The 24,590-nt window shown below is 41.4% G+C and overlaps 2 protein-coding genes and 1 long non-coding RNA gene across 3 annotated transcripts; 1 reads left to right on the top strand and 2 right to left on the bottom strand.

Moving 5' to 3' along the window:
- Positions 1-449: 449 nt before the first annotated feature.
- LOC127769283 (uncharacterized) lies at positions 450-2,936 on the top strand. Its single transcript, XR_008016752.1, has 3 exons — positions 450-527; positions 1,737-1,896; positions 2,553-2,936. It is a non-coding gene; the product is annotated as an uncharacterized LOC127769283 (long non-coding RNA).
- Positions 2,937-4,074: 1,138 nt separating this feature from the next.
- LOC127770181 (uncharacterized) lies at positions 4,075-10,273 on the bottom strand. Its single transcript, XM_052295847.1, has 2 exons — positions 8,097-10,273; positions 4,075-6,283 (listed from the first exon to the last, which is right to left on the bottom strand). Exons 1-2 carry the CDS (start codon positions 10,271-10,273, stop codon positions 4,165-4,167), a joined length of 4,296 nt encoding a protein of 1,431 aa, XP_052151807.1. The 3' UTR covers positions 4,075-4,164.
- A 6,228-nt stretch (positions 10,274-16,501) lies between these two features.
- Positions 16,502-18,539, bottom strand: LOC127772027 (uncharacterized). Its single transcript, XM_052297996.1, has one exon. The coding sequence runs from the start codon at positions 18,495-18,497 to the stop codon at positions 16,650-16,652; it is 1,848 nt and encodes a 615-aa protein (XP_052153956.1). The 5' UTR covers positions 18,498-18,539; the 3' UTR covers positions 16,502-16,649.
- Between the last annotated feature and the right edge of the window lie 6,051 nt (positions 18,540-24,590).

Genomic DNA, 24,590 nt, shown 5'->3' on the forward strand with positions numbered 1-24,590 from the left:
CACTCCTTATAATCTTGCTTTGCTGCAGCAGTAACAACATCATAACATATCGTGGTTCATACAATGGATCAGGCTGGTAATTCGATTCCAATTCTTGCTCCTGAACTTTTTTATTGGTGATTCCCTCTAATGTTCAGCAGATTGGGTTTGGTGGCGGCAGTGCGGCACCACTGATTTGTGTTAGACATTGGTCCTTATCCAACCCTCTAATCTCTTGATTATGCTCACTTATGATGACTTCAGCTCAGGTGGTTGCAAGAAACACTCCTAGACTGCTATTTAGTTTTACGTTACAGGGATTTGGCTACAGATAGTTGCAAGCTGCAATGTTCTGATATTTGTTATGTTTTAGAGCAAGATCTGCCTTATATATAATGTTATAATTAGGCTTCGAATTTCTTGCTTATGTTCTTTAAAAATTCCAAGTAACCTTTTCAGTTCTTTATGTTAGGTTAATTGACAGATCGAGTTGCACTTACACATATCTTGTTTTAGGAAATGCTCCAATGGCCCTTGAATCCAGCAAAGTAAGTATTTTTTTATGCTTGATCTGTGACTGATCTCAAATAGATAAAGTGAAATGAGTAACTTGTACACAGATAAAAAAGTGACATGGGACTTGATTAGAGTTACGATATTTTTATCTTACGAGGCGCCAGCATTATTTGAGTTTTATGAGTCAAATATTCTTCCATTTTTTCATGTCATTTGGTTGTGTCATATCATTATTTGAGTTTTATTGGGTAAATTGTGTCCTGTCTGGTCCTGAGCTGGATGCAGTGCTTAATTGGTGCAAAAACTGGGCTTAAGTTGCAGTCAATTTCCAGTCATGTGTTTGAAACCATTGTTTTCTGATTACTTTAATTAAATAATCCATGATCACAATATAAACCATATGTGCAAATATCCAGTCATGTGTCGTGTGCATGATCAGATGACTGCTATTGGCTATAATGCAGTGATTCTGAAATTGCTATTTGCCAAGGCTTCCTATTTTTGCTGAACTGCTGCAGCAGTATAGTGCCACCAAATGAAAGTGAACACGTAAGCATATTGTTTGGGAGAAGATCACAGTTCGGAATTTCAGATTATAACCAAGATAAAGAATCACTCAACTTTATGATCGACTTGCTATTCATGTTTATTACTCCCTCCTTTCCTAAATGTTTGACGCCATTAACTTTTTTAAACATGTTTGACCGTTCGTCTTATTCAAAAACTTTTATGAAATGTGTAAAACTATATGTATACATAAAAGCATATTTAACAATAAATCAAATGATAGGAAAAAAATTAATAATTACTAAATTTTTTTAATAAGACGAACTGTCAAACATTTTTAAAAAAGTCAACGGCGTCAAATATTTTGGGATGGAGGAATTATAAAATTGTCGGCTACTTGTTGATTCTTTTTAGGTGGTGTTTGTTCATGTGCACAAATAGGTCTGCACATGCACATGCGATTTCTCTTACAGTTATTTTGGTGCTTTAAAATACTTTACGTATTGGTAATATTAGAGCCTAGAGGTCAAAAACTATTTTGTATAGAGAAAATTATCCCATATAGCCATCTGTTGTTTATTCAAGAAAATATTCTATGTATCTTCAGGGAACCATATGTGATACACAAATTCAATTTTATGTCCATTGTTAGAGAATCCATTTGCTTGAATCAAAATTAGAGAATCATATATCTGATGGAAAATTATCTTTTTACCAATATGTTTGCCTTGCAGATTGGTAGTTCCTCTCGTCCTCCAGGCACCAGCTATGGACAATATCTATACCTCAAGGAAGTCTCTTCATGTTCCCCTCAATATTTCTTTCTGGGTGCATGCACTCTATGCTTGCTATGCAAAACCCAATGTATGTGAATGTGATCCTTATGCTGCAAAGGTGCTACTATAAACACTTCGTTCTTTTATCTATTTATTTAAACATTCTTTGTTGGTGTCGGTGCATTGCCTTTGAATTTTAGATCCTTTTTTACTGCAAAATGCATATGAATGTGTGGCATTGATATTCCCTTGGAGATGAAACAAGGTATTCAGTGTTTGCAAATTAACATTTACGAGTAGGATTTACCTAGCTAGCATGGCCTCTTTCATAGCCACTTTTGCATGTATGAATCTTTGTGAATTGTGGTCCTATAGGCAAATAGAAAGGTAAAATTACGTGATCAACTCGAGCTCTTTTTCATATTTGTGCCACTCATATTTGTCCTAAGTTTTAACTGTATTTTAATTTAATCTTAAATTCAGGCCAACTACTCTTGCGGATGTTATTTAATGAATTTGGATGTGATTGTACTGCAAGTTAATCTAGAAATTCATTTCCCTGTTTTCATAACAACAAAACTTTTAAAGATGATATCCTTTATTGTCATTCAAGTCAGCATTAAGCTTGCTGGTTGAAAATTTGAAGTTTTTTTTAATTCATTCTGAAGTATGAAGTAGTATAGAACTTTCTGATTTTCTATTGGTGTTTAGCTCTTAATTGTTGTTTTATCTGAGAATTCACTGCTGACTGCTAGCTTAACCATCTCAATAAAGCTGATGAAGACAAGGTGCTCGATATTCAGACGATATTGGTCAAGTATAACATATTTCATATTGACCAGTGAGAAGCATCCGGAAGAAGTAAATGAATGAGCATTGAGTTCCAGAAAATGGTGTATAGTATAGATGGAATTATGAAAAGCAATCAACCTCATGTTTTATGTATAGTTTTTATTATTTTGTGAAAGGATGGTAGTGTCAATATGTAGAGTTTTTATTAATTTGTGAAAGGATGGTAGTGTCAATATTTAGTTCCAGAAAATGGTGTATTGTATAGTTGGAGTTAGCAAGAGTAATCGTCTAGCTCATGGTTTTGGGAAAGGATTTTGGTGTTAACTATTTTTTCGATCAGATTATCAAATTCAAAACTGCAAGTATTTTCACCCGAATGTTGTTCGTGAACCCGTGAACTTTATTAGCTTCAAAATGTTTTTATTTTCTGATACAACTCACATGCTATTTTATTCACCAACTTTCGTTGTTTGTAGATTTGTATTACTACCATATGAAAACTATAAACATGTGGTGTAATTATTATTCGTGCTATATTAAAGTTTTTATTATAAAGGAATTACACTTAATAATTATTTAACATTATCTTACTGTATGCTTTTAAATTGGTTTATAACTTTTACCCGTTGCAACGCACGGGCATCTAACTAGTTCTTAATTAATACCCAACGGGTCGAGCAGAGTAGCTTAAGGAGTTATACTTCCCTCACGAAAAATGGGGTGACTCAATAGAGTCTGATTAATTAAGAATTATAAAAAAAATTGGATTAATATGATTTTTTTAAAACAACTTTGATACAAGAAAAAAATTACAAATAACTTACTGTTCGGAGCGTGTGTGTGAAAAAAATGAAGGAATAGAAGTTGGGGAAGGGGTGTTCCGAACGCATCCTAACTCCTTCCTGTTTAATTATTGTGTTGATGTATTGAGCTGCTGGCAAAAATACATGGTCTCGGCATTTAATTTGATATGTATAGGATTTACTGTTTGTTTATTAATGCAAGAGAGCTGGATGAAACTATAGTTTTGGTGGAAAGAGAGTATTTTACATCCTTCAAATTTGCTCGCATATTGAAATTGGGACATTGTTTTTTTGTTCATGTGTTCAAAATGATAAACGTTGACACAGTTTGATATTCTTGGCGTCATTTTGACATATGTGGTAATCCTTAACAACAATATTGGTTTAATTGTGCGAGGTGAACGTAGCTCGACTGGTTAGGTTTGGTTAGGTTTTTTTTGGTGGAATCAATTCATCCAGATTTAAGTACTACACTTCACACGAGTACTTAATTTCTTTTACCGCTAATTATTTTTTAAGTGACAGACAACGTTTCAAGATATCCTAGGGTGTCAAGACACCAATGATGACTCAATTTCAAGATTGTTGGTTTAGTTTTTCATAGCTGCTTAAAGAGGTAGAGTATGCGTGCGTATCTTTATAAGGGTGGGATGCATGCGTTGAGCACGTGCATGTTTGTACTGTGTTTTCTAAAACAATAATTAAAATTTTTGAAGATGTATATGAAAATTTCCTCAAAATGCATAATTATCGCATACATAGATAAATACATAAATAGGCTGGACTACGCCTCATTTTTTTGGTTTTGTTTTATGTATGTGTTCTACCATCAGCCACACGAGAGTCATAAACTCACCGCCAGAATTGAGCTTCTTGGCATGGGACTCCCTGTTGCATCGGTTGGCTGCGTAGATAAGAAAATCCGTCCACAAATCAAAGAGTACATCCTCTGGCTCTGCTTCCTTCCAATTTAACACTATTTGAGAAATCTGATGAGCAAATGTGAGGCGAGGAACCAAAGGGTCAAATTTGCCAGACATATGCTTGAGTGCCATCAGTAGGATTTTGGCAAATTCATTCGTCTGCTTGAGCCCAAATGGCCTGATTTTATTATGGCCTCGGAGCAGCGCACTGAGCGCAGTGAAGATCCTGCTATTAACCTTGCCTTTGGAAGACATGAGGTGCCCACGATGCTCTCTGAATATTTCATCGAGGTTATCACAAGTCCGCTGGTACAACCAGTTCTGAGGAAGGCCAGGAAGCATGTCAGGGCGAGTGACAAGGAGGAACATCATGTAGTTGGACAGCGCCCTGATCGAGCGTACGCGTTGGGCTCTGTCGCTGCCTCCTGTTTTTTCCATCTCATCCATAGGCTGTTTGTTTTCTCTCTCGGCGAGGATGAGGTCAGTTGCGATGTGCCATGTAATGATGCTCTCGTGGAAGTCGACACCATGGCGCCATCCCTGTAGTTCTTCTAACAGCCCAGGATGCTTCTTATCTAGTGCCACCTCTCCCCACCTATGCCTGAGCAAGCCCATGGTGTTGAGATCATTCCTGGAGACCATATCAACCGCACCCTCCTTCACCTCCATTGGGATTTCCTCAATCCAAGAGTAACATGTGCTGTCCCACCACTCGTCGATCCCCAGCATCATGGCTAGCTTCCCAAGGCAGCGATCTGTTGCATTGATCTGAGCAGCACGGAAGCTAAGCAAGTTGAGCTGCCCTATGGTGCCTGACCACCCCCTTGATCTGTTCAAGTAGCCTGCCGTCATGGTAGTGATAAGCCTGCGAAGAGATAGAACCATCCTGCGAAGCCGATGCCACCTTCCAGTGCAAAGGGCCGCATGCCGAAGCCAACTCCATCGCATGGCACACAGGAAGTCGAGCGCCCAGCTCGAACCTAGTGCGCTTAGAAGGGATGTTGTCTCCATCACAAGGGCACCACCCAACAAGACATAAGTGACGATGATGTCCACTCCCCTATGGTTGTCTTTGCTGCCACTGAAATGGAATAGCAGGAAGGAAGTGGCGATGGCGATCGGCGACAAGGTTCGAATGGTGTAGCCAATCGAGGTGTGGATCACGGCTGCCTTGGTGTAGAGGATGTCATACATCAGGGACAGCTCAAGCTCCATCACCTTCCACAGTATGGGCTCCTTCCTGAGCTTCCTGATTACCTTTGTAGTTCCGGTGTCATCTTTATCTGCATCAACATCGATCACCGAGTCTACTATCCCACGCTTGCATATGTGGAACAAGGAGTGAGCTCGCTGCAAAAGGAATTCATCACTGAAATTTTGATAATCCTCACTTTGTAGGTACCCTTTGTACCAACGGAGTTGATAACCAGGTAACTCCTTAAGAGAGTTCCGGATGCTACCGAAGTTGCTGCACCTAAGCGCCCATGTCCTCTCACTGTACTTGACAAGGCCGACAATGAACATCAAGATGGTTGCCAGCAGGAGGACGGTCCTCTCGCTGCGGATGATGATATGCTTGTAGAGGACATACCCGGCTCCGAGGACCTGAACGACGAGAATCTGCAGGTGACGCAACCAGAGCTCATTGTCCTGAAGGGCATAGGCGGTGATGTTGTCCGGGCCACCAAGGTGAAGCAGCAGAAATGGCGCCCAAAAGGCCACCAGCTTGTGCTCGCGGGCTGCACTGCCGATGGAGAGGTGGCCGAGGGCGTATATCGCGGTGGAGTCAGCCAGCAGGTACGACAGCCAGAGGAGAAACTTCAGCACGGCGGGGGCCTCACGCCGGCGGATCCCAGCAAAGACGAGGAGCACGACCTGCAGCGTGAGGCTGTGGAGCACCAGAATCTGCGATGCCCATGCATTCCACAGGTCCAAGGGCCCTCGCGCCATTGTTGCGCTCGAAGTCTCCCCGCGTAATCCTGCAAGACTGAAAATCTCGAACTCAATTTTAAACTAATCAATGTGAGTTAGATCAAGGAAGATAGCTGCAAATTACCTGTGATACTTTAAAACAAAAAGCGAGAGCTAGTCACACAGCTCGAGCATAGAGAGCAAGCTAAGTAGCACTGACAGTACACTTGTTGGAGCTAAGGAGCGAGCTAGGTTCACTGTATACTAACAAACAAGCAGTAGGAGCTTCATGTCCACTTTCAAACAGAAGGTAGCAAAACAAGTTTTGATAGTGACGTGCTAGTCATGCATGTGACGTCACATGCTTGAATTTTCTGGCCAAACTCGTCATTAGGCAGATCTTTGGTTATTCTAAATTTTGGGACCAGGTGATTAGGTAGTTAATTAAGTATAGTTCCAAACCTTGCTGCTGGTTTTGTAGTGGGATGGTCGATCTGATTTAGCTTGCTGATTAATTAGGAGGGCTTCTAGATGCTAATTGAGGGATCTGCCATATGATAGCAGAACAAAGCAACACTGACTCCCTCCCATCACCCCTGCAGTCTGCGGTACACACATCAAATGACAGACCATCACGTTAGTTTAGTTAATTAGATCACGCCATTTAAAAACTGGAGAAGTTGTAATGTCATGGATCTTATACATTGAATTTTTTTAAAATAGTTCGATGATATTTGAAGTAAATTCAAAAGAGCTTTTGAACGTGAAACAACTATTCTATTAAGTAAATTTTACAAAACTATAGATACCAAATCATCACAAAGGATGTGTATCACAAAACTATAAATTCAGCATCAAATTTATTGTAAAACTTACATATTTAATGTATTATATCATATAACTACAGATTTGGTGATGAAGCTATTAAAGAAGCACAGATTGTAGAGTTTAGATCTATATAGCTTTCTAAAGTTCCAAAAGCTGTAGTTTTGTGATAAAAATCATTGTTAAATTTATAATTTTGTAATACGATGCCTTAAATCTGTAGTTTTGTGATATAGATCCTTAAGTAGTAGTTTTGTGATAGATCGTTATATGTGAACAAATAAATACAATTCAAGTTCCAAAATTATTTAAAAATATTTGATTACAAACTGAGCAAGAAAAGTAAGATCATTCAATTTTGATTCGAAATTGGAATTTTACTGTTAGATTTGCCTTTTTCCTTATTTCAGCATAGCAATAGATAGTACTAGAATGTTTCAGTATTTATCATGGTGAATCTAAAAACATAAACCTTTGGATGCTAAACTATATCAATTTTAGAAATTAATGGTTAAAGATACAAATGTTTAACTTATGACAAAGCTAGAACAATATGCAATTTGAAATAAAAACAGTAATAGGATTTAAATGCTAGTAAATGACACCTTACCATCCAAGAGGTAAGAAAAGTAACCATTGTATCAATGTTTAATGGATGGTCCATAAAGTTTTGGTGTACTGTGAAAAAGAAAAACTGAATTGAGAACCCATTAGATTATAAACGCCATGATAGATTCCTCATACATAGCTATATTAATTGGAAACACCCTTCAAATTAACAACTCCTACAAAGTGAGTTGCACAGGTGGAGACTTTACAGAATATATTGAGTTGCACAAACCTATTGAGGAGAACACTCCAAACTAGTACAGATCGAGTTGCACAGATAAAGACTGGTAATAACTGAATATCCTGTGAACTCATACAAATTGAGTGATAAATGTACGCATGGATGACAGAAGTCCCCAAAAGGGGATCAAATTAACAGAAACTGGGATAATATATGCTGTAAATCAGTAAGGATAATACTATCTCTCTCCCTCAATGCGGTACTAGGCACAAACCTGCCACGATCGACGCGAAATATGCCAGCGTGCTCAACCAGGATCCAAATGACGGAAGTGAGCTCACCACCACGGCTGAGCTGCTTGGCATGGGAATCTCTCGTACATTTGACGGACGCGTTAATCAGGAGACGCACCCACTCAGCAAAGATGCATTCCAGCAGCTTTCTCATTTTGTCATCAGTAGGGTAGTTGTACATCTTGTATTGCATGATTTTCATCAATTCTGGAAACATCTTCTTAAATCTTTTCTCCGATTTGGTGTGCGGAATTCTGAAGTCCCTGTAACCAGTGCGTAGCCATCTCAGCATAAGCTCGGCTAATTTAATTCCATCTGACAGAATAATACTCGAGTCGTAGAGCTTGCTTATAAAGTCTGGCTTCCAGTTCCTGGTCCTATAGCCTCGTCTCCAGTTGTTGAGATTCTTCACTACTGTTTCACCCTTCTCTTCCTCCATGGTACGCAGGATGTCGGCAAGGCACTTCTCTCTTGTTGATCTCGTGCTGTTCCAGGAAGATCTTTTCTCGCTCCATATTTTCTCTAGAGCAAACCGGGTAGCTTCGTAAAGGTTGCGGAGCTTGAGGCCTGGTAACATGCCTGGGCGGACCGCAACAAGGAACACCATGTAGTCTGACAATGTCTTGATCGTCTTCATCAGCTGTTTGGATGATGCAGCATTTTGATCAGATTCAGCGCACAGGTAGAAGAAATCCATGGCGATGTGTAAGATAAGAATGGACTCTTGAAATTCAGGAAGAAAATCCAGAGCTTCTTCTAATTCCCGAACTCCTTCAACACTAGCCGAGCAAGATGCCCCTTTCATTTTGCCCTCCTTTTCAGGTACAGCTGGGTATGCTATCTTCATATATTTCCAAATACAGTCAAACAACTTCTCCTTGATAACTTCTGATATATGAATGCCCCTGGAGTAGTGGTATTCGTACTCCATCCAGTGGTTGTCCGATGCAACCTTCTTCACCAGCGAGCTGAACATGCTGGTCGTGTCATGAGTACACTCGTGCAACAAGTTGTACTGCCTAATGGTGCCTGACCACATCCTGTACCAAGTTGGCTCCTTCACAAGAAGCCGGCATGGATCCAGAGAAAGGACAAAACGACGGAGCACGCGCCATCTCGCTGGTAATCTATGATGAAGCCAGCAACATGGCCTATCGATCAGGAACACATAGGTCCATGTCGACACCACTGCTCTGAGAAGCCATCTGATATCGAGGAAGACAGTGCTGGCCATCAAGATGTACGTGATGAAAACGTCAGCTCTCCTCTGCTCATCTTTACCATGGAGCCAAAATAGCAGCAACATGGTGACACTGATAACCGGTGACAAGGCACGGATGCCATAGCCAAACCATGTGTGCACGACAGCTGCCTTGGTGTAGAGGATATCGTACATGAGTGATAGCTCCATGTCGACCACCTTGAGCATCTCCCTCCATCCATGACGAAATATTCCTGATCTAACAGCTTCACGATCAAGAGGATGCCCGTCGTCCAAATGATCAACGAAGGCGCCCTTGGTGATATAGAGAAGGTCGTGGGCAACCAGCAAGGCATGCTCGTTACCCAACTCCCTAACATCACTGAAGAATCTTCTTCTTTCTAGCTTGCTCTTCTTGCTTGAGCTCCTCATGTTTCCCAAGTCAGCCTGCCTCATAGCCAGGGCCCTCTCCACGTACTTGGCAACGCCGACAATGAACAAGACGACAGAGACACATATCAAGGCGTTGCCAGCACTGCCCGCACCGGCAGTGCTGCTATATATCTGCTTGTAAAGGACATAGGCTGCTCCGACGATCTGTACCGCGACGGTGAGCACCTGTCTCCTGGCGAGAACAGTGTCCTCGAGGGAGTAAGCCGTGATGTTGTCAGGGCCAGCAAGATGCAGGAGCAGGAACTGCGCCCAGAGCGCCAGCTGCTGTTGCTGCTGCTGGGTTGTGCGGCTGAGCGACATGCTGCCGAGAGCATACGTCCCAGCCCAGCCACCAATCTGGTATGCCAGCCATAGGATGAGCGCCCGCACGCCGGTGGCTTGACGCCGACGGATTCTGGCGAACAGTGCGAGGATGAGATGGGAGGTGAAGCTGCAGAGCACCACGATGCGGATCGCCCAGTCATTGACGAACAGGGATGTCTGGTTCAGCCAGCCTGCAGCCATGACAATATTGTTAACTTCTACTGCACTGAAATGGGGTTTCATGGTGTAGCACGCATTCACTGTTTGACATATTAAGTTAGAGTTAACGACTGAGGACACACATACCGGCAGCCTAGCTGATCGATACGAAAAATTTGTTACTTAGGAGAGCGATCAATCATCTCACAGGCTCACAGCAAGATGACTAGAGTTTGGTACAAAACTGTGAGCTTGTACGTGATATGTTTGTAGACCCAACTGATTGACTAGTGTTTAGTTCTTTAGTTAATCTGGCAACTAGATAGCTTGCTTGCTTGAGTAGAACATACAGACTATTATAAATAGGTGGTACTACAAACAGATTATTCCTCTAAAAGCAGAACTGCAGACTGATTCACTAGTTTCACAATTAGCCGCTCCACACAGGATTCCATTTTATAGTTAGTTTCCTTGAAAACAGTTGCTCACCATTAAGAGTAACTGTCAAAAGAATTGGCCCGTTTCTAGAATGTCTGTTAGGATACAGGGAAACTGTGGTCAACCATGCAATGGTGATTATGACTATTATGGAGTGCAAGAACATCATTCCTAAGAAAATAAATTAAATAACCAACTAGTACAAGCACACACCATTTTGGGTTAAGCACAGTTTAACAAACTCCACCATATGGGGCTATATGAACGGTATTGCAAAGTTCGGGAGATGGATGTCCAGCTTTAAAGTTCAATGGTGCTACTGGACTTTCATCCAAAGTTTAGGAGGGTAAACTCTAATCAGGAAGTTTGTAGTATTTTTGTAGGCTTGTTGTAGCTGTATGAAAATTTGTTCAAGGAAAGCCAACAGAGACAGGCCAAAATGCATACCGGCCTGAAGTGAAATAGTCAAGTGGGAGCAGCTACTTCATGCTTTATTCAGCATGTGGGGCTAATTATAAACAAACACTATATGGATTTGGTTGAGGCCCCTCCCCACACCCAATATCCCTCTATCAATCCCCTTCCACCTTTATTTGTTTGGAGGGGGATTGGGTATATTCCAAGCTGAAAACAGAAACGATTCAAGCCTGAAAACATCAGCTCTTTTAGACACCAACAGCGAAAGTAATCAACCTGATCGAAAGTGAGTTGTAAAAGACAAATTTCAGCATATTGTAAGGATGCAGTTGTTTGCTAGATTACTTCATAGCCTGGAGATGACAAATTGTCTCTCCCGCGATCTGAATACCTGATCATAAGGAAAATGTAGAAACATACTGAATCTATTCACTGAATACCCTTGAATCACGATTGATGAATTGAGCACGAGTCATGCATGTACCTAGAACGAAGAATTTCATGTAGGTAAAGAGATTACATAAGATGCACTTCTCCTCCAATAGCTTCCTCACCTTGAGTGAATTGAGCTCAATCTCGCGCGGACAACAGCCGAGATGCACTGCCGCTAGATTCGCCCGCCGCCGCTCGGCTTGAAGTCCTCGTCATGTGCGTCGTTGGCCCCGGAATCCCAGCCACCAGATCTGCTTCTCCTTCATCTCACCTCCACCCTCCGCCTCCGACGCGGCGCTCGGCCACCCTCCCATCTCCCCGGAGCTCACTGCCTCGGCGCCTCCATCTGTCCCGGGTCGCCGTGGGATGTGGCACGGATGACCTTCGTCCTCGGGCAGATCCGGTGCCCAAGAGGCCATGACGCTGCCTCATTGTGGGGGAGCTGGCGCCAGCGGCATCAGGGTGGGGAGAGTAAAGCGGTGAAGGCGAGGAGGAAGGCGACGGCAAGGCGATGGCCGGGGGATTGCGGGCCGGGCCGGGCTGGTCCAGGGTGACTCCGAACAAGAAAAAAGTACACCGAAGGTCTCTCAAGTTGTCATTGAGTTACACATCGTCCCCTAACTATAAAACGAAATATATGATAATTTATAAAGCCGTTTACTTTAGCTCCTTCGGTAATTTTGACCCCAGATATCGGCTGAGTCAGCATGAGATCCAAGTAGACCCCACATATCATAATACCACATCATCGCCCTAAATGTTTCTCCTTCTCTCCCTTCCTTCTCCTCCTCCTCTTTCTCTCTCTCACTTTTCTCCTCTATGGTCAGGTTGGCCGATGAGTGGGGAGGAGGTCGCCGCGGGGAGGTGGTACTGCGGTAGAGGAGGAGGTCTGACGGCTAGCGACGCGGCGACGCTGGAGCGATGGCGTGGCCCTCCTCGTCAAAGTGACTCCTGCAGCGGCCGGAATTGACCGCCTTGACACGGACGCCCGTGTCCACGCACGCCGCACACCACCTTGAGGCAGTGGCGAAGCCACCGGGGGTGCCGGGGTGGGCCTGGCACCCATCCCTATGCACTGCAAACCCCCCGAGTGATTAGGCATCTAATCCATACAATTAACTCATTAGTTAGTTGCAAGTTGAGCCTATACATAACTGACCAATAGATTTTAGCTTTACGTGATTACCTGAGTTAATATAACTAAGCGATGTGGTTGCAAGTCTCCAAAACTAAAATGGATGAATAGAAATGATGTCTTGATATTCATGTATTCACTAAATTTGGTGCTATTTAGTTGCCTAATTTTAAAAAATGATTCTTTTGGCGACTACGCATATTAGAGCGAACAAGAGGTGAGGTGAGGCTAATCTGCCACTCAGCATGAACTGAGCCATCAAGATCCACACCATTGTCTACCGCGAGACGCTGGTGAGTTTTTTACATCTCGTGGCCAACACCCCCATCAAATTCTGGCTTCGCCACTGCCTTGAGGTGAAGCTCCTGCACGGCGACGGCGAAAAGGCTACGGCAGCGCCGCTTGTCGGCGGCGGGTGGGCAGCAGCGACAGCGCTGCTAGGCGGCGGAAAGGCTGTGGCAGCTCCGCTGGTCAGCGGCTCAAGGTGAAGCCTTCCACGACGCCTCCATCTTCCTCCTATTTTTCTCCACCTCCACCGCATCTCAAGCGGAAGGGGCGGCCAGGGACCTCGCCGTCTTCGTCCTCTTTGGCGCTGCAGCACGGTGTGGCGAATCACGCACGCTGCCCAAGTCACCGTCGTGCAGCTCTGTGCTTGCTCTCGCCCACTCACGCCACCACTGCCGCTCCTCCGCTTGCCCCAGGGTTCGGCGCTAGTTGATTAATTGCATGCGTGGATGATGATCGAACACGCCATGGTAGGTGGCGAAGAAGGTGGATTTGGTGTACGGAGGAGGCAGCCTGGGTCTCATGGGGGAGCGAGGTCGTCGAGGCCGTGCACGGCGGCGGCCACATCATTGGCTCCGTCGACCTTTATTCTTCCTGTCGCTGTTGACCGGCCCATCTCAATATAATCCAGCCCCGTTTAAACTGGCATTTCTTGATTCGTTCATGCAGCGTCATACCTACCACTCTGATGGACAAGGAGGTAATTAAAGAATTAACAAGAAGATCTCACAAATCGATCAATGGTGCAAACACACAACAACTTGGGGTTAACCCAGTGTTTTCAATTCCTCTATGATTAGTCGCGACTAATCGTGACTAGTCGTCCTTATCGCTACCCTGACCTCGATCAGGAACTTTGAAGCGATTAGTTCGACCAGAAATCTTATGGTCCGACTAGTCATGATTAGTCGATCAAATTAGTCGTGGATGACTAATCTATTAGGGCTAATAATATGTGTTGGGCTTTACACTTCAGTGGCAGACCTTTAGCCTAGCCCAACCCAGGAAGTCCTATACCTCTCATCTAACCCTAACCAGCCATCTAAGATCTAGTCACGGGAGAGAGGAGAGAAAAGATGGACTTACTATAACTAGGGCAGGTAAATGATTTAACTTTAAGACCTTAAGTCAAGTGTGAACTATCAACTATGAAAGTCTGATTATCCTTAGTTTGTACTATACTATACTAGTATACTATGATAATTAATATGAACGCATAATCAAGATCGTAAGATGAATCTGTAATAGCTACTATGAATAATGGTAAATATGTGTCAAAATTACTTGCTATTAATTAGATTTTTAATGGCTTGCTAGCAATATATTTAATTTCTCTCTACATGTATATAATCATGGACAAAGCTGGAACGAATATTAGCATATATCCAATACATATATATTGCATGGTTAATATTCTAATCACATGTGGTAAGTCCATTAAAATTTCTTAAAATGCCCCAAGCTGCCACGTGGTGTAACGTGGTGTTCTAATAAATTAGAGAAAATATTACATATTCTAAGAAAAAAAAGCAAAGTATCTATTACTTGATTTTCATTTAAATCGGTGGATCCAATATTATAAACCATTAGATTAAATTGATCTTAGAACAAACTAAATACTACGAGGTCCCACCTCTCCACCTTCGGTACTGTAATATAAGTGCCCGCGCATACGCGCGGGCCATCTTCCTAGTTAATATAAATAGGAAGATAGCCTGTGCATTCGCGTGGACATACATATTATTTAGTTTTGGAAACAGTTCTAGTTGAAATTAAAGTAAAGTATTTTTCATTTTTAATTGAGTTTTTATTGTTTACTTTTTCCTTAAGAAAAGTTTTGTTTGGGGAACTAAACAGGGCCCTGGTATCAAACTGCCGCATCCTGACAATGTGCTGAAATTTTACAAATCCGTCAGGTTGAGCACTTTCGCTGTTGGTGTCTAAAAGAGCTCATGTTTTCAGGCTTGAATTGTTTCTGTTTTCAGCTTCGAATATAACCAATCGCCTCCAAACAAATAAAGGTGGAAGGGGATTGATAGAGGGATATTGGGTGGCCGTGTGGGGAGGGGCCTCAACCAAATCCACATACAGTTTGTTTATAGTTAGCCCCACATGCCGAATGAAGCATGAAGTAGCTGCACTCTCTTGACTATTTCACGTCAGGCCGGTATGCATTTTGGTCTATTTCTGTTGGCTTGCCTTGAACAAAATTTCATACTGCTATAACAAAGCAACAAAAATACTACAATCTTCCTGATTAGAGTTTACCCACCTAAACTTTATATGAATGTCCATTAGCACCCTTGAACTTTAAAGCTAGACATCCATCCCTCAAACTTTGCAATACCCATATAACCCTGTAAAGTGGAGTTTGTTAAACTGTGGTTAACCCGGTGATTTCAAGTCGTCTAGTCGGAACTAGTCGTAAGGGCACCGACTAGTCGACTAATCGTAGATTATAATAGTCCAAAGTAATTAAAACATATCTGATGATTTAAATAATGGATCCATCTGTTTGAGCGCACGTATAAATTAGTTAATGTGGATCTTAAATTATTTATTTGATAGGTACACAATATAATTGTGGAAACTTTATTTTAAAATAGTGTATTATTTGAAAATAATAGTACAAAGTAATGAGTACACCGGTTTAAGTGGAAATTATCTTACATTATATTGATTTAATGGGTAAACGTATAATGGTGTAAATTTTATTTTCAAAGATTGTAGAGCTAATTTAGTTACATGTGTTTATAAAGAGTTATACGATGGTATATTCTTTGTCTGTAAATTTTTTAAAAATATATATCATAAATGGAAAAAAGAAGAAAAAAACAAAAAAATGGAGGGAGCCGTACGTATTACATACCCATGTAGTACGTAGTGGCCTATGCACGGGAGAAAGATGAGAGGTGGTATCCACAGTATTATGTTTGTTTTATGATCAATTTCATCTAACGGTGTATAATATTGGACCCACTAATTTAAGTGAAAATTAAGGGGTAGATGTTTTGCTTTTTTCTTAAAATTTCTAGGATTTTCTCTAATTTGTTAGGACGCCACATGGCAACTTAAGAGCGTTTGTAGAAAGTTTAATGGATTTTTAGTATATAATAGACAGATGGTGGTCAAGAGTTTACATGGCCAAGTGACTGGGAAGATAAGGGGAGACAGCTGGGAGATGTGAAGAAAAAAAGAAAACACACAAAAAAAACACAAAAACACTAAACAACACAAGCAGGTAAAATAAAAGCTACAAAACACAACAAGAACGAGACTGAAGAAAACTCGTTCACATACAAGGCGTGGCCCGGAGCAGCCAGAGCATATAATTTCAACTCACAAGCTTACATAGCTTCCCACCCCAGGTAAAAAATATACTAGAAATACACACCAATTGTTGCAGTCCAGCAATCAGCTGCTTAGATCTAGTATAAGATAATGCTGTACCAGATAGTCTCTTGAATAAATTACATAGTCATTGATTAAAAAAAAAACTACAACAAACATTTCATCATTTTCCTACCTTGTGGAGCATGCGGAAATAGTTATGATGATTCTCTGCCATGAGCCAAATAACAGTCGTGAGCTCACTGCCACTGGTGAGTTTCTTGGCATGGGACTCTCTGCTACACCGGTTGGCTGCGTAGAATAAAATGTCTATCCACACGTTAAGGAGCAATTTTAACGCTTCATCTTCCCGCATTTCGCTCAATCTATGTGAGAGAAAAATCGCATATTCCAGACGGGGTTTTTGCTGCTGTGGAATTTTAAACCACTCCGATTGACAAACAGGATTTTGGCAAGCTCATCTCTTGTGTTGAGCTTAGATGAATAGCTGTCATCGTCCTGCAGAGTGGAATGTTCATTGGATATTGTACTCCAGGCAATGTTACTGTCATGATGTTCTACATCAGCCATAGTTGCAGTTGGGCCCTTATTATACCATACCTCAACTAATCTGTCACATGTTACCTGGTACAACCAATTCTGGGGAAGGCCTGGCAGCATGTATGGGCGATTCACGAGGAGGAACATCATGTAGTTGGATATTTCCCTAACTGCCTTCACAAATACATTGTCTGCCCCATATCCAGCTTTCCACTTTTTTATGCCTAGGAAAATATCAGTGCCAATGTGCCACGTGAGGATGCCCTCTTGGATGTCAACGCCGAGGAGGAATTCGAGGTTTTTGTGCTTCTCGAGTGCATCTTCACCCCAACGTTTCCTGACCATGCCCATTGTGTTCACTTTTTCTGGGCTATTCTTCACATGGTTGCACAACAACTCCTTGACATGATCAGAGATATCGACAGTCCGTGAGAATTGCTGCTTGTTCCACCACTCCTCCAAGGCCAGCATCTTCATCAGGCTTCCCCACAGACTAGTACTAGTGGTATCATGACTACACATCTCCAATAGGTTGTATTGCCCCATTGTGCCTGGCCACCTTCTGCATTCTCCTATCATGAGAAGATGGCGAAGAGATACAACAAATTGGCGAAACCGATCCCATCTTCCGCTACACAAAACAACATGCTGAAGCCAACTCCAACAAGTTGAATACAGAAAGTCAAGTGTCCAGCTCGATCCCAGAGCACCAAGCAGCGAAATCGTCTCTAAGAACAAGGCACCAACCATCAAGGTGTAAGTAATGGCGACATCAACTGCATTGTAGAGGCCTTTGCCGCTGAGATGGAACAGTAGGAGGGAGGCTACAGTGGAGAGCATGGAAAAGGCACGGATGCAGTAGCCAGGCAATGTGTGGATGACGGCTGCCTTAGTGTACAGAATGTCATACAATAGGGAAAGCTCCATCTCCATCAGTCTCCACATGGTTTTCCAACCATATCCGAGTATTTTCTTATCGCTGCTATGTGGATAAATGACAACAGAAGAATCGACTGTTGCACGCTTGCAGATATGGAAGACAGAGTGTGCACGCCGCAAAAGGAGTTCTTCCTGGAAATGGAGCGGCCCTTTCAACCCTTGAGACGAGAGATCAACCTCATCATACTCCGGATAAACATAATGCCTAGCAAGTGGCTCCGTCTTCACAGAACTCCGGATGCTGCCCAAATTGCTGCATTTGAGCGCCCAAGTACGCTCACCGTACTTGAGAACACCGACGATGAACATCAGGATGGCAGCCACTTCAACCAGGAGCCCGATACCAGCAATGTGGTTGTAGAGGACGTATGCAGCTCCGAGGACTTGGATGATGACAGTCAGCAGATGGCGCTTCCAGAGCTTGTTGTCCTCAAGGGAATAGGCAGTGATATTGTCGGGGCCACCAAGGTGCAGAAGTAGAAATGGCGCCCAGAATGTGACCAGCTGGTGCCCCCGTGGGGCGCCGCTGAGGGAGAGGTGGCCAAGGGTATATATGGCAGTAGAGTCGGCTAGCTGGTATGCCAGCCATAGAAGGAGCCTGAGTGCAGGGTATGTTTCGTGCCGGCGGATCCCGGCGAGGAGGAGGAGGATGATCTGCAGCGTGAAGCTCAGCAGAACGAGGATCTGGATCTCCCATGCGTTCCAGATGTCTATCAGCCATCGAGCCATCGACACTTCCTCCTCCTATACCTTCGAGCGATCCTGCACGGATTGCCCTTTGAAAGTTTGATTTAGGAGATGCACAAGCAGAGCACCTATTTATGCGGTGTGCCAGCACAGTATTGACAATAATCAACGCTGTTATATATATGAGCTAGATGATCACACAGTCATCAACACCACTACTTCATTAACTGGCTTATCTATACAGTGTAGAGTGATAACCAATACTTCACTGGTTTGTATAACACTTTGTACAGACTGTAAAGCGATCAGATTCCCATGATGGGTTGGCTAAGTAAGTACAAGGATTATGATATATCTATATCTGCCACAAACATGAAGCCAAGAATGAAGGAATAATTAACAACACAAGTGGTAAGATACCTGTTTCATATGCTTTACTGCATGTGAGCCTCATGCTTGCATCTTTCGATCCAACTCCTCATTAGGCAGCTTTGCTATGAACTCCCTCCATCCCAAAATATAACAACTTTTAGCCCTCAGGATTTGTCCAAAAATATAACTTCTCCATCAACACTCTATTCCCAACCAATCACAGCCCTCCACCGTTCACTTTTCGCACCCATCTCGATTACTCTTCTAATTATAACCCTCCACCACTCACTTCTACCTACTTTCTTAATAATCATGTCCAACTCTAAAACTTCTTATATTCTGGGACAGATAGAGTACTAAATTTGGAATCAAGATTAGGTGATAGCGTCAAACATGTGCTTACTTGCCAATTGCATTAATTTAGGAGATGATCGATCTGATCTAGTTTGATTGGTGGTGTAGATCCCAATGAATCCAGAAGGGTTCTCAACAAATATGTTGCCCTAGTGATCAACCCGTGCAGCTTTGCATAGCCAAGCATAAAGCACCAGTTATAGAGAACCTATTGTAACACAGTGAAAACTAGACATACATACCTTTTAATAATATATAGTATTTTTATCATCCTTACGAAGGTACCGAGAGGTAAAATGTTTTTTATGTAAAATTTGATACCTGCAAGTGCTAAGTACCTTAAGGTACTTTCTCAAGTACCATAAAATTTCTTTCAATAAGAGCAAGGTTAATAGTAATAGCCCACTACTAGCTCCAATTCATCTATAGCTAATCTAATAGCCAATTCATACAATAGTTGTTTACTACTATTAATATATGGTCCTACCTATCATACACACATTACGTCTTAAAGTCCGTGCTGCAGTTGGCTAAAAATTTATAGCCCGCTGCTCTTCTCTCTTATCTTTTATCTCATTAAAATATGTTTATAGCTGGCTAATAGTATGCTATTGTACCTGCTCTAATAGCTCATTGATTATAGAGATTGGCTCCGGTCCAATAAAAAGTACCTTGAGGTACGGTACGTCAGGGTACTTTTTGTTAGACTGGAGCAAATCTCTTGATCATATGAGATTTGCTCCAGTCTAGTAAAAAATACCTCACGGTACCAAATCATTTCCGATTGTTGGATCTAGCTGGATAGGATGGGCATTGTTAGATCCAATGATCGAAAACGGGTACAGTGAGGTATCGATACCTCGAGGTACTTTCTATTGGACCGGGGCAAATCTCTTGATTATATATAATTGTCAGACAAGTATAGTACATATACCAATGATGTAACAAATTTTTCTTGCTCAGTTGTCTTCTATCTGCACTAATTCAGGTGCTTGTGACGAACATATATATAGTTCAACTGTATATGACAACAAATTCAGAAAAAAACTGCGTTCCTCAAAAAGCACAAATACTTTAGAAATGTTTGAATGATTCAGTACAGATTCTATAATCTGTGACTTGAAAATGTAATTCAAATTCATGCATACTAATTAATTGCATGTACTTTGTCCTGATGATTATTCAATTCATTTGGCACTATTCATGACACATCGATATTCAGGTTCGACAACAACTTCCAAGGATGAAGAAAGAATTGAATAAAAACAATTCTAGTGCTCCCAAACGGATCGACAAATCCCATATATAAATGCTCTCCCAATGCACGAAAATACGCTATCAAGCGGTAATTTTTCTAGTTCTAAAAAATATGAGATGGATATATTTGATCAAAAAACACTCTGAATTACTATTTTAATCTAATGAGAATGTAATGCCCCGGGTTTCGAATTAGTATATTTCGGGGAATATCAGAATAAACTCGTAAAAGTTCAACTTTTAAACCATTGTTCGAATCGGCGATCATTAACCGTGGATGCGTAGAGCTCGCTGAGTAGTGCAAAATAGACTATAAGTTTATAGTAATCGGAGTCCGAACGAAGTCCCGAGGATTGAATAGATGTGGGCCGTTAGATCTTTTTAGTTTCTTTATATAACAAAAAAAACGAAAAAAAATCGCTGCTGCAGCCCTAGCCGCCACAGCCCCTGCGCCCTGCCGCCGCTGCTGCTGTCCTTGCCACCCGGCGCTGCCTCTGCGCCGCCGCCGCTGGTTCACCGTCGTCGTCCTTCGCCACCAAGTGATTCCATCTGCTCGTCCCCTCGGTGAGTTGCTGCTTCTGTTTTCCCTGCTGCTGCCGCCAATTGATCTGTGATGGGGTTCCTTGCTGCTGCCGCCTGTGCCGGTGTTCCTTGCTGCTGCTAGCCTGCTACTGCTGGTGGTCTGCAACGAATAGAGAGGAGAAGGTTTAGAAGGCAGAGAAAACAGGAGGGGAAAAGAAGGGAAAAAAAAGGAAGAGAGGAAATTTTAGGGATTTCGGTGATTTCGTAACTAGTGGGTTTGTTCTCAAATTATAGTATCATCGCTGTAATGGTACTTTTGTTTACTCCCTAGAAGTATAAGATTCAAATAGATAGTAGCCGTTTCTGCAATTTTTCAAGTTATTGATTATAGGCTAAAATCGTATTTTCAAATCTGGTAATAAACCATCAGGATTTAGGTTAGTTGTCCTAAATAAAGTTTGTAGTCATCATCGATATCTTTTTAACGGCGCTGGTTTCACTCGATTCCGATAAACGGTTTGGGAGAAACAACAGAAAACAATACTGCTGACCGGGTTTGGAAATCAATACAGCAATTCGTTTTCCTTAATCTGGGACTTACATAGGCTTAATCTGATTTTTTGCCCAACATGAAAGTTGTAGACAATTTTGTCTAGATGTCCGAAGTTATATTATTTGCTAGATTACGTTAGACGGTTTGCGAGTTACGAATAAAACAGTAATATAACTGCTATAGCTTATTTAATACAAATCGGTATCGATTTTACTACTTATCCCTTGTAACTATCATTAGTTAGATATAGTGATTTATGCGTAGTTTTGCTCCACAGGTATGGAGGGTTCCAACGTTCGAGTTGAGTCGGAGTATCGAAGGAGTTAAGGCAAGTACAAGATGGACTTGTGTGATGCATAAACTATGTTTCTTGTTTGGTTCTTTTACCCAATTATTATTAAAAAACTTATTGTCTTTAATTGTGTGGTTTTGGTATTATGCTACAATTCATATTTTACTTCATGTTCAAGTTCACGACGTTATTCATGTTTCATTATTCCGGCTGTTTTGTTTACATTATTCAAGTAGCATGCGTAATCATGGGAGTGCAATTTGGATCTTTATTCATGATCCTTGAGAAGTGCTGATCATGCTTGCTCAACTTACCGATAATGCTAAGAGGATATTCACACCTGCCCGAGAGGGAACTACTACTTTTTGCCTCATTTGTTTTAAATTAGAGGGAATCAAATGTTTCATATTGGTTTTTTCTTCATTAAACCTGTGTACGTTTAATAGTTCAATATTGTACTTGCTGAGTATTCCTTACTCACTCTTGTGTTTAATTTGGTTTTTAGGTACCTAATGATATTGATCGGCATGGGACAAGAGTAGCATCCTTGGACTACACATTATTATTGTACACTATTGAAATTTAGTTTTAGACTATGTTTCTGCTTAGCATAAGTTTTGTGTAGAACTTGTAAATGTCATTTAATGTTCTGGTCCTTATTTTCACGGGGAATTCAAGGAGTTAGGTTGGTTTGGATTGTGTGGATTATATCATTATGAAGTTATCTTATAACTGCATGTCGTGCCTATCGTGGATGTCCATATTTTTAGAGAAGACTCTGCCGAAACATCCCTCTTAGTATAACTATTCTACACCCCCTCCTTCCCAACCAGCCCATCCCTCCCTCTCCCTCCTCCAACAGCCTCGGTGCCGCCTCCCTCTCCCTCCTTTTTCTTCCTTCGCTGTTTCTCCTCCTAGAGCGCCTCTACATTTTTTTCTTTTCTTCGTTTTTTTCTCTCCTATCTCTCATTTTGAATTCAAGACTAGAACCCATGATCTCACGGTTCATAACAAACTCTCATAACCAATTCACCCTATGACACTATATGATTTAAGATCATTGTTTGCTTTATCTGTATATCTGTTCAAATTTTGTGAATACAAACCCGTTATGTTACCGTAGGAATCATACCTTATTACTATGATTCGGTAGTAACATTATCGCATAAGTGCAGTAACACGATACGTTACTGCAAAATTTATAGGTCGTTATTGCACTTTTTACGGTAACATCATGATGAAATTGCAGTAACAGAGAACATATGGTAGTAACGGTACTAATACAGTACCACTGCTTGTGTATTGCTAAATTTTTAAATCTCAATCTTGTGCAAAATACAGGTGCTAAAAAAGTGCATGTGCATGGTCACAAGTTAACACAAGTGCTAAAAGTACTTCTCTTTGTCCATACAAATATACATAGTAGCAAGCTCAGTACAAGTAAACTTTTAGAATTCTAATATTTAAGCAATAATATCTCTCACATCGCATATTATTTTTATAACTATTTTCACCATAATGCTTTAAAATGACGTTACAGCAAGACAATAGTCATGTTACTACACGATGATCGACACAAAAATGCTTAATGAAACTAGATCTATCATGACTATTTTAATTATAATGTTGTTACTGCGGAGAGTAGTCGTGTTACTGCACATTGATTGTTGCGTTACTACGCTGTTCCAACGAGACAAAAACTAAAAAAAAAGTAAATCTCAATCTTTAGAGAGTAATATCTCTCACGTTATATAGTATTTTTCTAATCCGTCTGCACCATGATGTTTATAAAAAAGTACTTAACAAAAAGATCCATCATGACTGTTTTTCGATGTTGTTACTGCACGGCGACCGTTATGTTACTACGGAATTCCTACGAGATGTGAACAACAAAGTGGTGGGCGGGGGAGGGAGTCAATGGGCGGGTTTGACCGAGGTCTGACCATCGGGAGGACGCTTTGATCACCCTTTGACCGGGGTGGGAAGGGGTTTTGGACCCTACGAAGAATGGGGGAGGTGGGTTTGCCCATGGGAGAGGGTGTAGAATAGATTTGCTATACACACACTAGTGTCTACTGGTTGGAGACTTTCTCGAACTATTTCAATACATCTATTATTATTCTTCTATTGATATGCCCTACTTTTGTTTCTCTTTTCTTGCCAAATCCAAGCCATTTAGTGGTTAATTTTTTTTTGTTTGCGCAGCTTGACTCATCGCTCGAATCCCCTCAGGGTTCCATTTTATAGTTTCCTGAGGAACATTACTTGATCACCATGAAGAATAGCTGCCAAAAGAATTGGACGGTCTCAAGAATGTTACAATACTGGGATACTGTGGTCAACGACGGAATGGTGATTATGGCTATTTTGGAGTGTGCAAGAATATAATGCCTCCTAAGGAAATAAAATAATGAACTAGTGCAAACACACACCATTCGAATACTACTTTGCAAAACCACCATTACGGGCTATATAATGCTTCATATGAAAAATAGTGTTGTTGTGATTGCTTTAATCCAGTTGTTGTGAAAGTGAAAAGAAAAAAACTAATAGACAAACCAACTTAATTTACTGTTAATAATCATTGTGACAAGTTGTTGCAAAGCAACTTGTGGAATGGGACAAGGCGTGAGCCTCTTCCCGACAACTAAAACTTTGACTTACTGAAGTTGAAATAAATTTATTTGCCGAAAAGACTACCTTCGCAAATAAAACCTTAGCCTCCTTGTTGTTGATGTAAAAACAAGATTATATATATTCATAGCATAGCCGATCAGATAGATCT

The sequence above is a fragment of the Oryza glaberrima genome, chromosome 4 (assembly GCF_000147395.1).
Source record: "Oryza glaberrima chromosome 4, OglaRS2, whole genome shotgun sequence".
In the NCBI taxonomy this organism is placed as follows: domain Eukaryota; kingdom Viridiplantae; phylum Streptophyta; class Magnoliopsida; order Poales; family Poaceae; genus Oryza; species Oryza glaberrima.

What these genes read in the sequence shown, in the direction of transcription:
- LOC127770181 (XM_052295847.1), bottom strand. Translation starts at nt 10,273, where the DNA reads ATGGCTGCAGGCTGGCTGAACCAGACATCCCTGTTCGTCAATGACTGG. An exon ending in TTTCGCGTCGATCGTGGCAG is followed by an intron (nt 6,284 to 8,096) that starts GTTTGTGCCTAG and finishes CGAGATTTTCAG; the next exon opens with TCTTGCAGGATTACGCGGGG.
- LOC127772027 (XM_052297996.1), bottom strand. Translation starts at nt 18,497, where the DNA reads ATGGCTCGATGGCTGATAGACATCTGGAACGCATGGGAGATCCAGATC.